This window comes from Sarcophilus harrisii, chromosome 5 (genome assembly GCF_902635505.1).
Source record: "Sarcophilus harrisii chromosome 5, mSarHar1.11, whole genome shotgun sequence".
In the NCBI taxonomy this organism is placed as follows: domain Eukaryota; kingdom Metazoa; phylum Chordata; class Mammalia; order Dasyuromorphia; family Dasyuridae; genus Sarcophilus; species Sarcophilus harrisii.
The window spans coordinates 269,536,146-269,552,300 of NC_045430.1; the positions used below are offsets into that span (position 1 = coordinate 269,536,146).

Genomic DNA, 16,155 nt, shown 5'->3' on the forward strand with positions numbered 1-16,155 from the left:
CTCCTGTGACCTTGGAAAAGTCACTAAATCACAGAATCCTAGATCTCAGAAACCATCTAATCTAACCCACATTGGACCAAAAAGTCACCTCTCCATCATCTAGTTTTTGCTTGAAAACCTCCAGGCAGAAGAAACCTACTTTTCCCCAATGAAATCGATTCACTTTTGGAGCCTCAAATAGTGAAGAAGGTTCACAGCAAACCGAAGTCTCCTCCTCTGCAACATCCATTCATCTTTCCCAATTTGGTCCCGGAGAACAGTTCTAACCCCCACCGACTCCCCGTGACCATTTTCCAGAAACTTAAAGGCAGCTGCTATGTTCCCCTTGTTCTCCAGGGCAAGCATCCCCTATTTATTCACCTAATCACCTGACAAACCCCTGCGCCATCCTGGGATCCCTCCGCTTACCAACGTCCTTTCCAACATGGTACCCACAATGGAAGAGAACCCCTCTGAGACTCCCACTACCTCCTTACTGCTACTGCTGAGACTCCTCCTTACCTAGAAAGAGAAGAACGGACTATTCCATCTCTTAGGGTCCAAATCCTGAGCTTGTAGAACCTACAGAATATCCAAAGCCCAGGGAAACCAGCCTCCTGTCTAGGAAAAGCTAATGTGCCTCTGACTACATCACTCACTAAGGCAAGGGCTTCTGGGGATCCATTCTTAAAAGGCTAGAAGGCATCGGTGGTCCTTTCCAGACCTAAATCCTGTGTCTAAGGGATTATAAATCTCTTTTTCCAATGAAAACCCATGGACAGCAGGAGACCTTGAGGAGAGTCCGTACTCTAAGGCGTGTGGCCGGTGAAAGAGAAAATCAGGAACGATGTCATTTTGTGTCGTGGCGGGAGCTATTGCCATAGAGAGTCTCCAGTCACTCATGTGGGCTCTCTCTTACGTCTCGTCCAGCTCTGTGACCATGGAGCACATAGCACCCACTCCAATGGCGCTGCCGGTCTTTCAGATAAGTCCACGGAATGACAGAATGTCAGAGCTCAAGTGGACCTCAGTGGGCACCCAGCCAACAAGGGGTCCTCCAGCCTCTGCTTGTAAGCTCCCTAAGGGCACTTGCATTTGTAGGGAGGTGGGGGAAGACAGCTGCCTTAGACCTGGTAAACAGTAAGTGCTTAATAAATGCTTGTTTCCCTCCCTCCTTCCTCTTCTTGAAAATCTCTAGGTGGGGGGACCCATTCACTACTTTCCCAGGCATCCCAGGCCATTTCAAAACAGCAATCACGGTGAGTAAGTTTTTCCTGTCCTCAAACAGGAATTGTTCCCTATGTAACTTCCATCCATTCCCCTCGTTATTTCCCCAGGACAAACAGAATAAATCTAATGCCTTTTCCGTATCCTTTCTCCCCCCCCCCAGTCCTGTTGCCAAGGTCTGAATCCCTGAACATACCCATCGATGCCCTCGAGAAGGCGGAAGTTCAGTTTGCTTTGTGGGTGCAAAAGTTTGCCAGCATTGTCGATGTACACCAAGCGAGACGGGTCACTCTCCCGGACCTTTGGAGAAGAGGAAGAATATGATGGTCAGGGTGAGATGGATGATGATGATGATGATGATGATGATGATGATAGCGACAACAATGGCAACCCACATTTATATCACACTATAGAGTTTGAAAAGTGTTATAGACACGATCTCATTTGTTCCTTATGAACGCCTCGCTTGCCACAGACAAGCAGAAGGTCTTCACCATCGTACGGCATTTAAAGTTTTGTGAAGCGCTTTACACGAGTGATCTCATGAGATCCTCACAACAATTCTGGAGGAAAGTGCTGCTATGTTCCCACTTTTCAGATAAGAAAACTGAGTCTGGGAGAATCAAAATGTTTTGAGTGGGGTTATATCACCTACCATCTCTGCTGTGGGATTTGAACTCAGATTGTGCTGATTCTGTCTACTGCATCATCAAACAACCCTGCAAGGAGGGTCTACATAGGTTGTTATTCCCCATTCTACAGAAGAGGAAACTGAGGCTCTATCACACAGATAGCGCCAGAGGTGGGACCTGACCAGGGTTACCTTGACTCCAACATTTACGAACCTCAGAGGACCCAGCAGAACAGAATTTTCTTAATATGGATTATTTGTCCTTAAGTAGCTGAGTACTACGGGGGTGACCTCTCCAACGTGCCATCCGAGATTTCCCCCCAAATGCATTAGAAAGAGCCCTTGTTCCAGGAGAGAGAGGAGGACCTCGGAGGTCTCTGGTCAGGGATGGTGGGCGAAGGTGGATGATGACAGGGGAGCTCTTTGGGGTACGGCTTGCGATGACTGTCCCACTGTACGGTTCTGTGATTCTGGGCCCGGCTGATCCTTTCCTGAGGCTGTAACCTGCCTCCTCAGCGGCTGTGGAAGGGGGAGGCCGAGGGCGCAGGAGGCACGTACCAGGATGTGGACGAGGAGCAGCTCGCCCGGATTCCGGCACTTCTCCCGGAGCCTTTCCTCCAGACACGGGTCCGATGGCTCAGGCTCAAAGCCGCAGCAGTGGCGATCCAGGCGGTCGTGGACCTACGGGAGACCCCAGCGCCCTTCAGAGTGCACTCTCCGGTCTGGAGAACGGCCACTATATCTCATAGCGTGGCCTAGTGGCCACCCCCCCTGCGATGTCTCTTATCCCAGGCCCTCACTACCCCACGTCCATCCGCTTTACGGTTTGCTTCTCACAGGGGCGGTCAGCGGTCACAAAGGGACACCCAACTGAGCCGGACCTTGGGCTGCCCAAAGGAGCCAGGGAAGGACCCAAAGCAATCCACACGCCGGGACTGAGGCTCCTGGGAATCACGTGGGACCCATCGGGGGCGGAGGACTGCATGCCCCCCAGAAAAGGGGGAACGGTTTCCAGCCCCATAGGGTGTTTTCCATCAGACTAAATAAAGCCTTCCTTGTCCCGTTAGCCTGAGTGCTTGCAGGGCAGTTGAGCACCCCTTTTATTTTTTTAATTTAACACTATTTTCTTTTTCCAATTACAAGTAAAGAGCTCTCACCGAGGAGCTGATTCGGAGTTTCAGTTTTCTTGTTCCCTCCCTCAACTCCCCGAGAGAGCGGGCGATCTGATCTAGCTTATGTATCTGACTCTGAACATATTCCGTACTACGCATGTTGTGAAAGGAAAATCAGAACAAAAGGGAAAGACCACAAGAAAGCCGAGGCAAAGTTAAAAGGGTGGAGATGCTAGGCGTGGGGCACGGTCAGTCTCCACAGCTCTCCGCGGATGCATCCTCTACCCAAGGCTGCCGGAGCCGGCTGGGATGGATGTACTGATGAAAAGAGCGAACTCTAGCAGAAGTCTTGCTATTGGGGCGCACCATGTTCCCCTGGTCTGTTTATCCTGAATGCCCTTTTTATTTATTTATTTGCTGAGGCAGTTGGGGGTCAGTGACCTGCCCAGGGTCACACAGCCAGGACGTGCGAAGTGTCTGAGGCCGGATTAGAACGCGGGCCCTCCTGACCCTGACCCTCGGGGCTGGGGCTCTGTCCCCTGTGCCACCTGCTGCCCCTGAATGCCCTATTTAGCAGAGACACGAGCCCAATTCTGGCGTTCCCGCAAGGGATTGTGGGTGAGAACATAAGCCAGAGGAAGCGCATGAAGAGTCAGACTGGGGTCTAACGGGCCTCCTGGTTACTTACACCCGTTAACAGTCGCTTTGGGGCCAATATGTCGGCGAAAGGAAGGAGGTGAGGGAGGGAGACGCAGAAAGATGGTCCCGGAGGAAATGGAAAGGTGGGTCGGGAGAAGAGCCCGCGTAAGGCCAAAGGGAGAATTGCGGATCCTTCAGAACCCGGTCTGGCTGGGGGGGGGGGGGGGGGGGGGGGGCCTGGCAAAGCTCGGCAGATGGTTTCTGGGTGGAATTTCTATGATTCAAGTGGGCGCGCTGCTCATTCCGGGGCTCCCGGAGACGCAGATGGCAAGGATGGAACTTCCCTCCTGCCACGTTCTCTACCGAGACCCAGGGAAGCTTAACTTGGGAAGCACAACCAGGGGGCGGCAGGTGGCGCAGGGGAGAGCCCCGGCCCGGAGTCGGGAGGACCCGAGTTCTAATCTGGCCTCAGAGCTTAGCCCGGCCTGCAGTGTGAGCCCGGGCGGGTCACTTAAGCCCATCCCCTCAGGGGGAAAGAGAGAGATTAAACGTCTAAGTAAAACCTGAGCTTGCTCAGAGGCTCCCTTGCTTGCAAAGGGAGGGCTCCCCGGGCCCGGCCCGGCCGGCACTGCGCGCTTTCCCCAGAGGAGGCGCCGCCGGGGAGAATTTCTCTTCACGCCAGGGAGGCCCCGCGTCGCACTCAGGACCCCCCCCAATGACTGCACACGGAACAAGCCCATGGGGCCGCCCCCAGAAGCCGCTTGTTTCAGAGGCGGGCCCCGGAGGAGCAGCCAGGCCTCCCGCCCGCCATCCCTGCCCCTCCAGCCCGCGCCTTCCCGCCGCCCCAGACCCCGCTCCCAGGCTGCGAGCAGGGCCTTCCCTTCCGGGCCTCCGCGGGCCGTGGGAGGCGCACTACAGGAGGCCCGGGAGGGCGCCCGCAGGGGCGCGGCCGCCTGAGCCTCGGAGGCGCCAGCGGGAGCGCCAAGAACGGGGCGGAGCCTCGGGCCTGAAAGGCCGAAGAGCTGAGTTCGAATCCTGCCTCGGGCCCTTTTCCTCTCGGCCTCGGGGTCCTTATCTCTGAATCAGCCCGTTATGAAGCTACTTCGGGCTTGTTTTGTCCTCGGTACATTAGAACAGCTTCAGGCAGGGGCTGAGGGCTCTCCGGAGAGACTGACCCCGCGCTCACGCGCAAAGTGAGGTGCAAAGCGGCTGCTGCCCCGCGCGAGTCACTTCCGTCCCATCCCGGGACCTCCCACAGTGAGGCAGGGCTTCCCCACCGTGAGGGGCAGGGCTTGCACGGGCAAGGGCCCACAAGAGGCAGGGCTTCCGCACAGTGAGGGCGGGGCTCTGCCACGTGCTCTGCGGTCCGCTCTGGCCCTGGAACCCAATCCCGGCCCCGGGCCCCTGGGACGCACGGAGCCGTCACGTGGCCCTCGGGTCTCCTCTGAAACCTCCTCGGGCCCCTCCCCAACCTCACCGTGGCTTCCCAGGCGGGATGGGGTCTGCCCCCCGGACCCGGGGCCGACGTCCCCTGCTCAGCCTGCTCCGGCTCTGGGCCTCCTCCCACCAGGGCCCAGCCTCTGTGCAACAGGGCCCCAGCGGGGCTCTCCTCTCCTAGGGGATTTCCTCTCCCTCCCCTCCTTCCTTCTTCTTTCTTTTATTCTTGTTATCCGTGTCTGTGACTTTGTCTCTCTTACTTTCTTCCCTCTCTATTCTCTACTTCTTTCTCCTCCCCTTCTATTTTCCTCTCTCCCTCCCTCTCCTTTCTTTCTTCTCTTTCTTTCTTTCCTCCCTTCCTTTTTTCCTTCCTTCTTTCCTTTTTTCCTTCCTTCCTTCCTTCTTTCCTTTTTTCCTTCCTTCCTTCCTTTTTTCCTTCCTTCCTTCCTTCTTTCCTTTTTTCCTTCCTTCCTTCTTTCCTTCCTCCCTTCTTTTTTTCCTTCCCTCCTTCCTTCTTTCCTTTTTTCCTTCCTTTCTTCTTTCCTTCCTCCTTTCCTTTTTTTCCTTCCTTCCTTCTTTCCTTTTTTTCCTTCTTTTTTCCTTTTTTCCTTCCTTCTTTCCTTTTTTCCTTCCTTTTCCTTCCTCCTTCTTTTTTCCTTTCCTTCCCCTTTTTTTTCCTTCCTTTCCCCCCTCCCCTCTTTCCTTCCTTCTCTTTCCTCACTCTCTTCTTTTTTCTCCCTTCTTTCTTTTTATCCTTCCTTTTTTCTTCTTTCTTTTCATCCTTTCTTTTCTCCTTCCTTTCCATCTCTCTCCCTTTCTCTCCATCATCTCTTCTCTCCATCTCCATTCCCTCCCCCATTTTCTCTCTTTCTCCCTCCCTCCTTTCCCCCCAGGAATAATTTGCTGATATTTCTCTATCTTTTCTTTTTTTCGATTAGACGGCTTCGTTTATGGGGGAAGGTTTTTTTACAAATGTTTGTAACACTTCTTTTGAAAAGAGTTTCTTTCAAGTCTGGCAACAAAATAGTCATCCAATGATTTATTCTGTTCTGCTGTCTGGTTCTTTCTTTCCCTGCCCTCTTCTACCCTTCCTTTAAAATTCCATTTTGGGGTTGGGTGCCAAAAGGACCCAGGACTTTTTTCCTAATGATTTTTTTCCAAGTATCTCCCCTTCGATTGTTGACTTTCTACTTTCTTGAATATCAAATTACTGAGAGAAAAAGCAGGGTTCTGTACAAATAGGAAGTGATCTGGGTCAGCCGTATTTCCCATCTAAGCTTTAATTTTCTCAACTATATAATATAGGAGGTTGGACCTTTTGAGTTCTAAATCCTGTGATTTATGAGAGCTATACAAGATCTGGGCCAACTAAGAGAGATGATCTACCAGCGTAGAATACTTCTCCTCTTTCCTTTCCGTCCTCCTCTAATCTTGGGCTATTCAGGCTCCATCTAGAATTGCCAGGCAGGAAAGGCAACATGGCTGCCCACAGGACAGAGGTGTGAGTCACGAACAATAATCCTTCCAATAAGATAGAGGACCACTGCCATCTGTCCGATTGCTGCGTCTTCTGGAGCCCTGGACCTTGCCATCTGTCCCGCCACTGATGCTGATATCTATGTCTATGTCCATGTCCATGTCCATGTCCATGATTATATCTGTGATTGTATGTGCTGTCTCTTCAAATAAGAGCAGGAGTTTATTAAGAACAAGGGCTCTCATTTTGCATCCCCAATGTTTGGCACACTGTTAAGAGCTTAATAGATTTTTTTTCATTCATTTACCATGAACAAGTCACTTCATTTTTTTATATCTGAATTTTTTCCTCTGCAAAATAGAGAAATAAATGAATATACATGTATATGTCTGTATTTATACAGACACACATATACACGTACACATATGTGTATGTTTGTGTGTATTTACATACATATGTGAGCTATATGTGTGTGTATATTAAGTAGATTAGATGATTACATCCACTCCAATTCCTATGAGAACTTGATTATGTAAGGTACTATAGCCTGGGAAAAACCATGGGATTCTGTAGAATATGATCATAGCTAGCTTTTATACAGCACTTTAAGGTCTACAAAATGCTTTACAAATATTTTCTCATTTAGTCCTTACAGCACTGGGAGGCGGGTGCTATTATTATTCTTGTTTAATAGATGAGGAAGATGATGCTAGAGAGAAAAAAAGTGATTCGACCAAGATCATTCAGATTGTAAATGTCCAGGGGGATCCCAATCTCACCAATGCTCAGAGGATCTTGGCTCAAATACCAAATCATCCTTTCTAGGTGTGTGTGTTTTTATCCTTCCTCTGTGTGTGTGTGTGTTTTTATCCTTCCCAGGTGTATTTTGGAACCTCGTTTCCTATGGGAGATGCTGGATGAAACAGCCGCTCTGGCTGTCCCTGCTGCCCCAGGCCTGGACTTGGCTCTCTCATCTCCACCTTCTGGGCTCCTCCAGGTCCCAGGGGAATCCTGCTCTCTGCAGGAAGCCCTTCCTCCCTCTGCTCACGGCTGGCTGGGGACCGTCTCTGAAGTGTCCGGACAAGCTTTCTGGAGGATCTCTGGACAGGCCTTGGTCTTAGGTGGAGAAGTGATGGAGGCAGGAGGGCCACCACGAGGCTGGTCAATGATGGACTCCGGAGTCTGAGCTCAAGCACACTCTCCAGTTTCCAGTCCTCTCAGCCCTTAAATACCTTAGTACAATTACATCATTACAGCACACTGAGCACGTGCCCACTGTAGAACCATGACATCACCACATCACACTAGCGGGATTACATCATTACATCACACTAAGTATGTGTGAACTAGAGAACCATCATCTCATCACTCACACCGAGTAACCGCCCTGCAGCAAGTATACTTTTCCCAGAGTTCCCCAGTGTCTGCGGTCCTCTGCAGGTCCCCACTTATCCTGTAAGGGCCTCCTTTGCCCATAGTTGTTTGCACGTCATGCCCCCATTAGATGGGAGCTCCCAGAGAGCAGAACCAAGACATTTGTTTTGTTTTTGCCTTTCTCGTATCTCCACAGCTTAGTCTGGCACACAGTAGGACAATATAAATGTCTTGACTAACTGACCCCCAAATTCTACATCTGTGATCCCCGTTCAGTTCAATTCCCCAAGCATTTGCTAAGCAACTTGATGTGTGCCATCTCCCCCCTCATGCAGGGTACAGGGGATGCAAAGACAAGATGAACCAGGAACCATTTTTGCCTTAGAGGGATTTACATTCTCTGAGGACAGCTAAGGAGGCAAGAAATACCCAGATCAATAAAATAGGGAAAAAAACTTGCTGTTCATTTGGGGTTTTCTTGGCAAAGACACGGGGATATTTGCCATTTTCTTCTCCAGCTCATTTGAGAATGAGGACATTGAGGCAAACTGGAAGGGGTAAGGAAAGGAAATCATCAGCTTGGTGACCTGGCCCAGGATTCCCATCCAATTGTGAGACTCTTTCCTCTCTTGGAATCTTTCACGGAGTTTTGCTGAAAGCAAACTTTCCCCCCATCTCAGACTCAGGGACTCACTGTCCCTGCTGGGCAGGCAGATGCCCAGAGCATCAAGTTTCCCTCCCACCTCATCTCTTTCCTTCCTGATGCATCCCTAGCCTGGAGCCCCACTCTGCTCCTCCGTTCTTCCAGTTATTTTTGGCTGTAGAGAGGGAGAGAGAGTCTTGGGGCAGCAGGGAGTGTGGGAGGGAGCCAAAGACTCCATGTCTGCCCTTCTTTCCCAGTGAAAGGAGACAGTGATCCACACTGGCGGCCGGCTGACTCCAGACAACTATCACTCTCCCTGGAAGAATCTGTAGCCTAATTGCCTCATTCTTGGCTATAAGGAAACTGAGGCAGGGAAAGGCTGATTTGCCCAAGATCAGAGTGGGATTCACCCACGCAGATCCTGTGACTGCATGACCTGTGGAAGCAAAGTTGAAATTTTTTTCTCTTTACTCTTGGTTATTAGGACAATTAAGCATTTATACCATTACACTTTTGTGTATACAAACCACTTTTCCAAGGATGGATGGTGGAAAGAGACAGGAAATCTCCCTGGAGACAAGTGGAAAGCTAGAGCTATGACTCCCACTCACTGCAAACAGCTAAATCTTCTGACTTTGGGGTACATGTAGGGCCTCTTCCTTTGCAGTTACAGGAGAGAGGAGTCCGTCCCAAAGTATAAAGTTCTCCTTTTAATTGGTCAGTTCGACAGAGCCCTGAAGGACTATGGGACTAGGCTCAAGGAGTTCCTTCTGAAACTTCATTTTTTTTTTTTTTTTTTGGCTGTGGCTATTTTTTCAAAGTGTTTCCAGACTCTGTATCCACCAGCTTCTCCTGCTGTTACTAATAAAGATTAATAATAATTCTCTGTCCCAGGCCATAATGAGAACATATTTTAGTAGAGCACCTTTCTTTTTTATATGCTGGTTAGTTTTTCCAGTTCCTGTTCCTGGTATTCCCCTGGGTGGGTAAATATGGCCATGGTTGCCTAGTAAAGCATCTCCTTTTCTTGACAGGCTCCAATAATAAATGATCTGTCTCAGTGGGTAACATGATAATAATCTCTGAAACAGCAGGCTCTGATTTTCTAGGTAGAAGATTAAGTATCCTTCATCTGAACAGGAAAGAACAGAGAAGATAAATCCTACTTAGAAAAAACGGGCAATTCAGCAGAAAGATTCCATTTTTTCTAACTCTGAATGGGGGCATCCTAAGTCTCCAGAGGTAGTTCTCCTTTCTTCATAGCTGAGACCACAAATTCTGTCCATGGGCAACCAAGCATGAGACCGACTCAATCTCCAATTTTAATTCTTTCCCACACATTAGGCTGCTGCCCATAATACCTTCTAATGACCAAGGGGCCTTTGTTTTCTACTGCCAGGGGCAGCTCGAAAAATGCAGTTACATGAGAGGTGGTGTGGAGGGTGGGAAGCTGGTCCCAGGAAGACTTCGTTCAAGTGCCAGCTCAGACACACACATACATATACACACATGCACATCTCATCTGACCCTCATAAAAACCCCTGTGAGGGAATCACGGCCCGTATTATTGACTCCATTGGACGGCCGAGGAGTTCCATGGAACTGGCCACTCAAACAGCCAGACCAGGATCTCTAAATCAGCAGAAGGACAGAATGATGGACAGAACATGGAGCTCAAATCCACAATCAGCTGGTTTCAGATCCGGCCTCTGATAGCTATTAGCTACAGGCGAGCCACTTATCTCTGGCTTAGGGCTACTTCTCCCCTAAAGCAGGTCAATAACGTCATACCTCCCCATCAGGTTGTGGGATTCAGATGAAATAATACACACAAGCCAGCTGCCAGCCCCCGTTGCTATGGAAATGTCAAGTCCTGTTTCAAGCAGGGAATAATCTAAAAGGGAAGGAGAGAGCAGGGTGGTCCCTGGGGCATGCTCATCAGGAGAAGCAGAACCTCAAGCATTGACCTGAGCCCAAGTAACATCCTGGTCTCATCGGGTTGGGTCTTTAGGGCTGCCACCGGCCGTCCCCTCCCTCGGGAGGTTGGGCCATCAATGTCAGATGAGTAATGATGCATTTCCTGAGCTGCTACTGAATCAGGACTTCAGACGTGGGCAGTCTGGACCGGCCGTACTGACCCACACGCTTCCCAGCTCTGTGACCCTTCTGGACACGAACTTTCCTGGGTCTTGGTTTCCCCATCTATAAAATGTGGAGAATAAATTCAGCGGCCTCTGGGGTTCCCCCCATCCTGATCTATGACCCTATGATCCAAGAGTTCAGTCTGGTCCAAGGATTCTTTGCGGGATTAAACAGGGTTAAGTGACTTGTCCAGTGTCACACAGCTAGTAAGTGTCTGAGGCCGGATTTCAATGCAGGTCCTCCTCAGTGCTCCACCCACTGCACCACCAGCTGTTGCCGTGTCAGGGATTCTTAAAGTTGTATTTGCAAACTTAAAAAGAACCATACCTATATCCTTGTTACTGGTTTCCTTTGTAATTGTTTTTTATTTCATAATTTAAAACCATGAGTCTGAGCAGGTGTCCACAGGCCCCTTCACATTCCCCAAGGGGTGTGGGGCACCCTTGGCAACCACAAAAAGGATTAACCCCCTGATTCACCCCAACCTGTAACTTTCACAAGAAAAAACTCCAAGGCCATCGAGACCCTTCCTAAAACACAGACCTCCCAAGGCTCCCCGTCCTCTCTGGGATAACTAATTGTTGATCAGTCTTTCCTCATATTATAAGGGAATCTACCTCTCAGCAGGGTCCGCCCATTGCTTTTATTTGGGCAATCTGAGTCCATCAGCCTCGTGGCCTTCACCTGATGGCCTGGGAAGTAACTTTAAGAGCGCTGCCCTGCCCTAGGCCGGGCCCTACCCCCAGCCCCTGCCCAATTTTCTTTTCACCAGGCTCAAGGCTCCCACTTTGCAGCTCTGGGTTGAGGAATGCCAACAAGGCCCTCTGGCCAGCCTTCTCTTTAGGAGACCGAAGTCCGCTCCCCCGGTCACCAAGCGCCAGAGGAGAATTTGAAGCTTGTGACTCCAGAGCCAGGGAGCCCTCCCCCTCAGGTGCTCCACGTCTCTCACCATCCTGGCCCCCATCTCATGGATGTATTTGTCTAGGGCCCTCCACACTCTGGCTCCCACCCACCCTTTGGGTCAGGAAAATAATGGCTTTGCAGACTTCAGAAGCTAGAGGGGTGGCTCAGGCCTGTCCCGCTGTCGAAGTGGGCGGCCTTGAGGCTCGCCAGGGAACAGGGCCCGGGGACGCCCTCTCTAAGGGCGCCCGGATGTCGCAGGACAGTGCCAGGGCTGGGCCAGCCCGTCACACAGAGCGCTTCCAAGGGTTGGATTTATTCCGGGCCAATATGGCGGCTCCTGTTGGGTCCTTCTGTGCCTTCCCAGGGCTCAGACTCCTCCACCTCCCAGCCAACAGGCAGAGATGGCTTACCAGCTGTGGGGGGAGGGGGAACTCCAGCTGAGGGGCCCCCACCCATGAGGTAAGGAAGCAGTGCTCCCCAAAGGGGCTCCCTCAGGAGGCCAAAGGCTTTCTGTACGAAAAGCTCCAGATGCTCCCCAGGATGCAGGCGCTTTATCCCAGCCCTGGCCAAAGCCGGCTCTGGAAACCTGAATCCTGTGCCAGCGCTGCCCTGGGTTTTCGAGGAAGGACGGAGCAAGGGAGAGAACCAGGAAGGCCGTGGCAGGCGCCCAGGAGGTCTGAGAGCTGGCACGGCCGGCAGCCGGGCGGGGGCGGAGGGAGGGGACACTGGGGTTTTGTTTGGAACAGAGCTGCAGTGTGTGCGCTCACCTGGGACTGGGCCCCCGGGCCGGGAGCCCAAAGAGGGAGACGCTCCCGGCCCTGGCAGACGGCCGTCCCTCCATCCTGCTCCTCCCTGACTGCCCTGTCCTCCCTGCTCTAGAGACAGAAGGGCTTGTTCCTGGAAAAGGGCTAACGAGCGGTGACTCCTCCGTTAGCCCAGAGCCCCCAGGACAGCAGCTCCTTCTTTTGGTTGGGGGGGGTTATTCCCAGGGTTTAACACGATGCCTGGCACACAGTAGGTGCTTAATAAGCACCTACTGGCTGCCCTCCAATGGGCTAGACCCCACATATGGGGAGCGCTTCGGTCTGGGAGTCACAGAGCGGGTGAAGGGCCCCATCACCGGCGCGTCCTTCCCAGAAGCAAAGGTGGCCTGGGTCTGTTCCAGAGCCCGAGACGGGGGTGGGGGAGCCCGAGGACAGATGACCACACCCCAGCCACAACTCACCAATCCGGGGATCTGGCCCTCGGGCCGGGCCCCGGAGCACAGGGATGCACCCGACCCAGCAGGGATTGTGGGGGGTCTGTGGCAGCGGGGGCCAATGGTCCAATACCCAGGACGTCCCGGGAGTTCCTCCTCTCCTCCTGCTGCCCGGTGCCCTGGAGGCTCTTAGGGAGCCCGGCACACCCCCCATTCGGGGAGCAGGGGAACACAGAGCAGGAGCCCTCGAGGGGCCCTCCCCGCCCTCCCGCCCGCAGCCCTCGGCGGCCCCCCTCCCCTCGCCCACCGAGAGCCGCCTACCTGCAGGAGGAAATCAAAGAGCGCCAGGCGGGCCCACTCGGTGTGGCGGACGCCCAGGCAGGGCGGCTCGGCCAGCGGGGCCCCGGAGCCGGGGGAGCCGCAGCGGAGCCGGAGCAGGGCCTGGTAGCGCTGCCATCCCAGGGCGAAGGAGTTCTGGTCGTTGTCGCTGTCGTTGAGGTGCCGGACGTCGGGGGCCCACCAGACCACGGGCCGGGGTGTGCCCCGCGTGAAGCGGTAGGGCAGCAGGGGGCTGCGGAAGCGGCGCGCCACAGCAGGCAGGCTGCGGGACAAGCCCAGCACGCGGTCCAGGTGGAAGGCCAGCACCTCCGCGAGGTCCTGTGCCCGCTTGATCAGCCCGCAGCGGCCCTCGGAGCAGAGGCGGCCCAGGTCCGGGGGCACGGCCCCGGCCCGGCCCGAGAGGCCCACGCGCAGCACCTGCCCGTGCCCGGGGACCCGGGCTCTGCCCGTCACCTCCCCATGGGCCAGCAGCTGCATCTTCTGCACGTCGTCCGCTGTGAACCACGGAGGGCTTTCCCCGGCCCCCGCGGGGCCGCCCTCCCCGGGCCCGCACCAGGCAGAGGCCCGAAGCTCTCCGGCCGAAGCTGGCCACGCAGGCGCCTGGCCGTGCCTGGGACCGGGCCTGCCCGCCCTCCCAGGGCCAGCAGCTGATCTCTGCACGCAGTCCGCCAGAACGCACTGGAGAGCTCGCATCTCCGCTGGGGCCGCCCCGGCCCGCACCAGTGCAGAGGTCCAAGCCTCCGGGCAGCGGCAAGTGAGAACAGGTCCGGCCTGGCCGAGAGCGCCCGCCGCCTCGGCCCTGAGCCTCCATCTGGCCGCACCAGCGCCTGAAGCAGCCATCCGGGAGCGCCGCCATCCATGCCAGCCTAAGGTCTCTGCAGGAAGCCTGAGAACAGGCCCTGGCTCTCGAGAGGGCGTCTGGCTGAGCCCTCCATCTGGCCTGGCACCAGGAGGCAGCTCTGGGAGGCCAGCATCCCGCCAGCCTGGCCTCAGAGCACTCGTCTGACACTGGACTCCTCCCGAAGAGCCTCGGCATGCTGGGGCAGATGGACCAACTGCGACCCCTCTTGGCCCGGCGGCTGCTGGACTTGCCCAGGGGGGCCCGGCTGCGGCCTTTGCCTCGGGAGCCTCCGTCATCCTTGCAGACCAGGCCGGGGCTCTCCGGGGAGACCCGTCCTCCCCGGGCTCCCTGGGGCACCATCCTCCCAGGCTGCCTGGAGCTCGGAGCCTTTGGGCCGGCCGGAGCAGGGACGTCCATCGCCCTGGGGGGTCGGCGGGCCCAGCCGGGAGGCTCAGGGGGAGCCCCGGGGAAGCCTGGGGAGAAGCCCGTCAGAACCACCACGGACATGGCCAGGAAGAAGCAGAAGCCGGTGAGGGGGCGCCTTTTCCCACGCAGCCTTCTCCAGAGCCAGGAAGCCTAGGGGGGCAAAGGCAGAGAGGAAGCCTTCAGAGGGACAGTCTGGAGACCCCCCACCCTCAGCGGCCGGCCCTGAGCTCAGGGAGAAGGATCAGAGTCCCAGATCTGGGGCCCAAGGGAAGCTTGGGAGCCCCCCCCACACACCTAACCCCCTCATCTTACAGGCCAGAACCAGCCTCCCTATGCCACACATGGCAAACTTGGGATTTTCAACAATCAGCACCTATTAGGCACTTTGTTGTGCCCAATGAAGCACCTATTAGGCACCTGTTGTGCCCAATGAAGCACCTATTAGGCACCTGTTGTGCCCAATGAAGCATCTATTAGGCACCTGTTGTGCCCAATGAAGTTTTTATTAGGCATCTGTGTCGAGAACTATGTCTGGCCCACAGAACAAAAAGATACAGGTGAAATAGGCCCCGCCTTCAAGTGCCTTATATTCTAGCCAGCCCTCTGACTCCCTCAAGGGACCAATCACACAGCATTATTTGGATCTCTGTGCCTCATCTCCTTCCCCTGAGACAGTTAAACAGATCTCGGCCATGACGGAGTGGGCACAAAGCTGAGTCTATAATCTATATCACAGATGCTGCCGTTCAGGCCGCTGGGGCTGGGGAGGACCGGGGTTCTGCAGTGGGAGTTGAATCAATGGTTCTACTTTATTGGGGGGGGGGGTTCTTTTATGATGTGGCTGACACAAAAATAACTTTTGCATGACTTCACACATATAATGGCGATTTGGGATGGGAGAGGGACTGGAGAGAGGAAGGGAATATGGAGCTCAAAGGTACAAAAATGAATATTAAAAGGTTTGTACATGTACTTGGGAAATATTTAATTTAATACATGATTATATATATGTACACATGTATGTGTGTTATAAGAATCCAAGGTTCTGGGTTCAAATCCTGAGTCTGTGCCATATTTTCTTTGTGACCTTGGGGTAGGATGATGGGAATGAAGATGATAGGAGAATCTATATAGAGATGGAAGGTTTGCAAAGGGTTTGCCCTGTGTCCAATCATCTCGTTCTCACAGAATCTTCATCTTTCCTCAAGTCTAAGGTCAGGGGCTATCTTCCTTAACTGAACTGGGACTCTGTATGGACTAGTACACCTCCAGGAGAATGGAAGCCAGATTTGGTTTGGGTCTTTGGACCCCACCCCCACCCCCCTGTGTCTGCTGCAGGACTGGCCACACAGCAGGCCCTTAACAAATGCTCCTTAAATTAAATTTTTCAATAATAAGTCTTATCTGTCATGAGAAGCTAGATGGACTGGAATCAAGAAGAAAGGAGATGAAATTTGACCTCAGACACCAATTAAGTGACCCTATGCAAGCCTGCGTCATTTCCCTCATCAGTGAAATGAAGATGATTATCACCTAATTCCCAGGGAGGTGAGAATCCCAGGAGAGAGAACGGGAAGTGCTTTGCCGACCATGAAGAGCTTTATAAATGTGAGCTGTTCCTGGGATTTACTTCTGAGAGCAAAGGCCCTGGGCTTGAGCCCTGCCCTCCCCCATCTCTGCCCTGTCTCCCTTTGCCTTTTTACAGCAGTCTCACCCACAGCGGGATCCCGTGGCCATTCCAGACCAACGGGCCTCTCATCACTTCCCAGAACTGCCCGGCAGAGCGG

The 16,155-nt window shown here is 53.5% G+C and overlaps 1 protein-coding gene across 1 annotated transcript in view; it reads right to left on the reverse strand.

Moving 5' to 3' along the window:
• GASK1A (golgi associated kinase 1A) overlaps positions 1-16,155 on the reverse strand; it is a 54,895-nt gene that overhangs the window by 5,414 nt on the left and 33,326 nt on the right. The window contains exons 2-5 of the mRNA XM_031940263.1: positions 14,158-14,518; positions 13,084-14,060; positions 2,396-2,518; positions 1,403-1,506 (exon numbers count right to left, since the gene is read on the reverse strand). Of these exons, the coding sequence (XP_031796123.1) occupies positions 1,403-1,506; positions 2,396-2,518; positions 13,084-14,060; positions 14,158-14,518 (1,565 nt within the window). The remainder of the gene's footprint in view (positions 1-1,402; positions 1,507-2,395; positions 2,519-13,083; positions 14,061-14,157; positions 14,519-16,155) is intronic.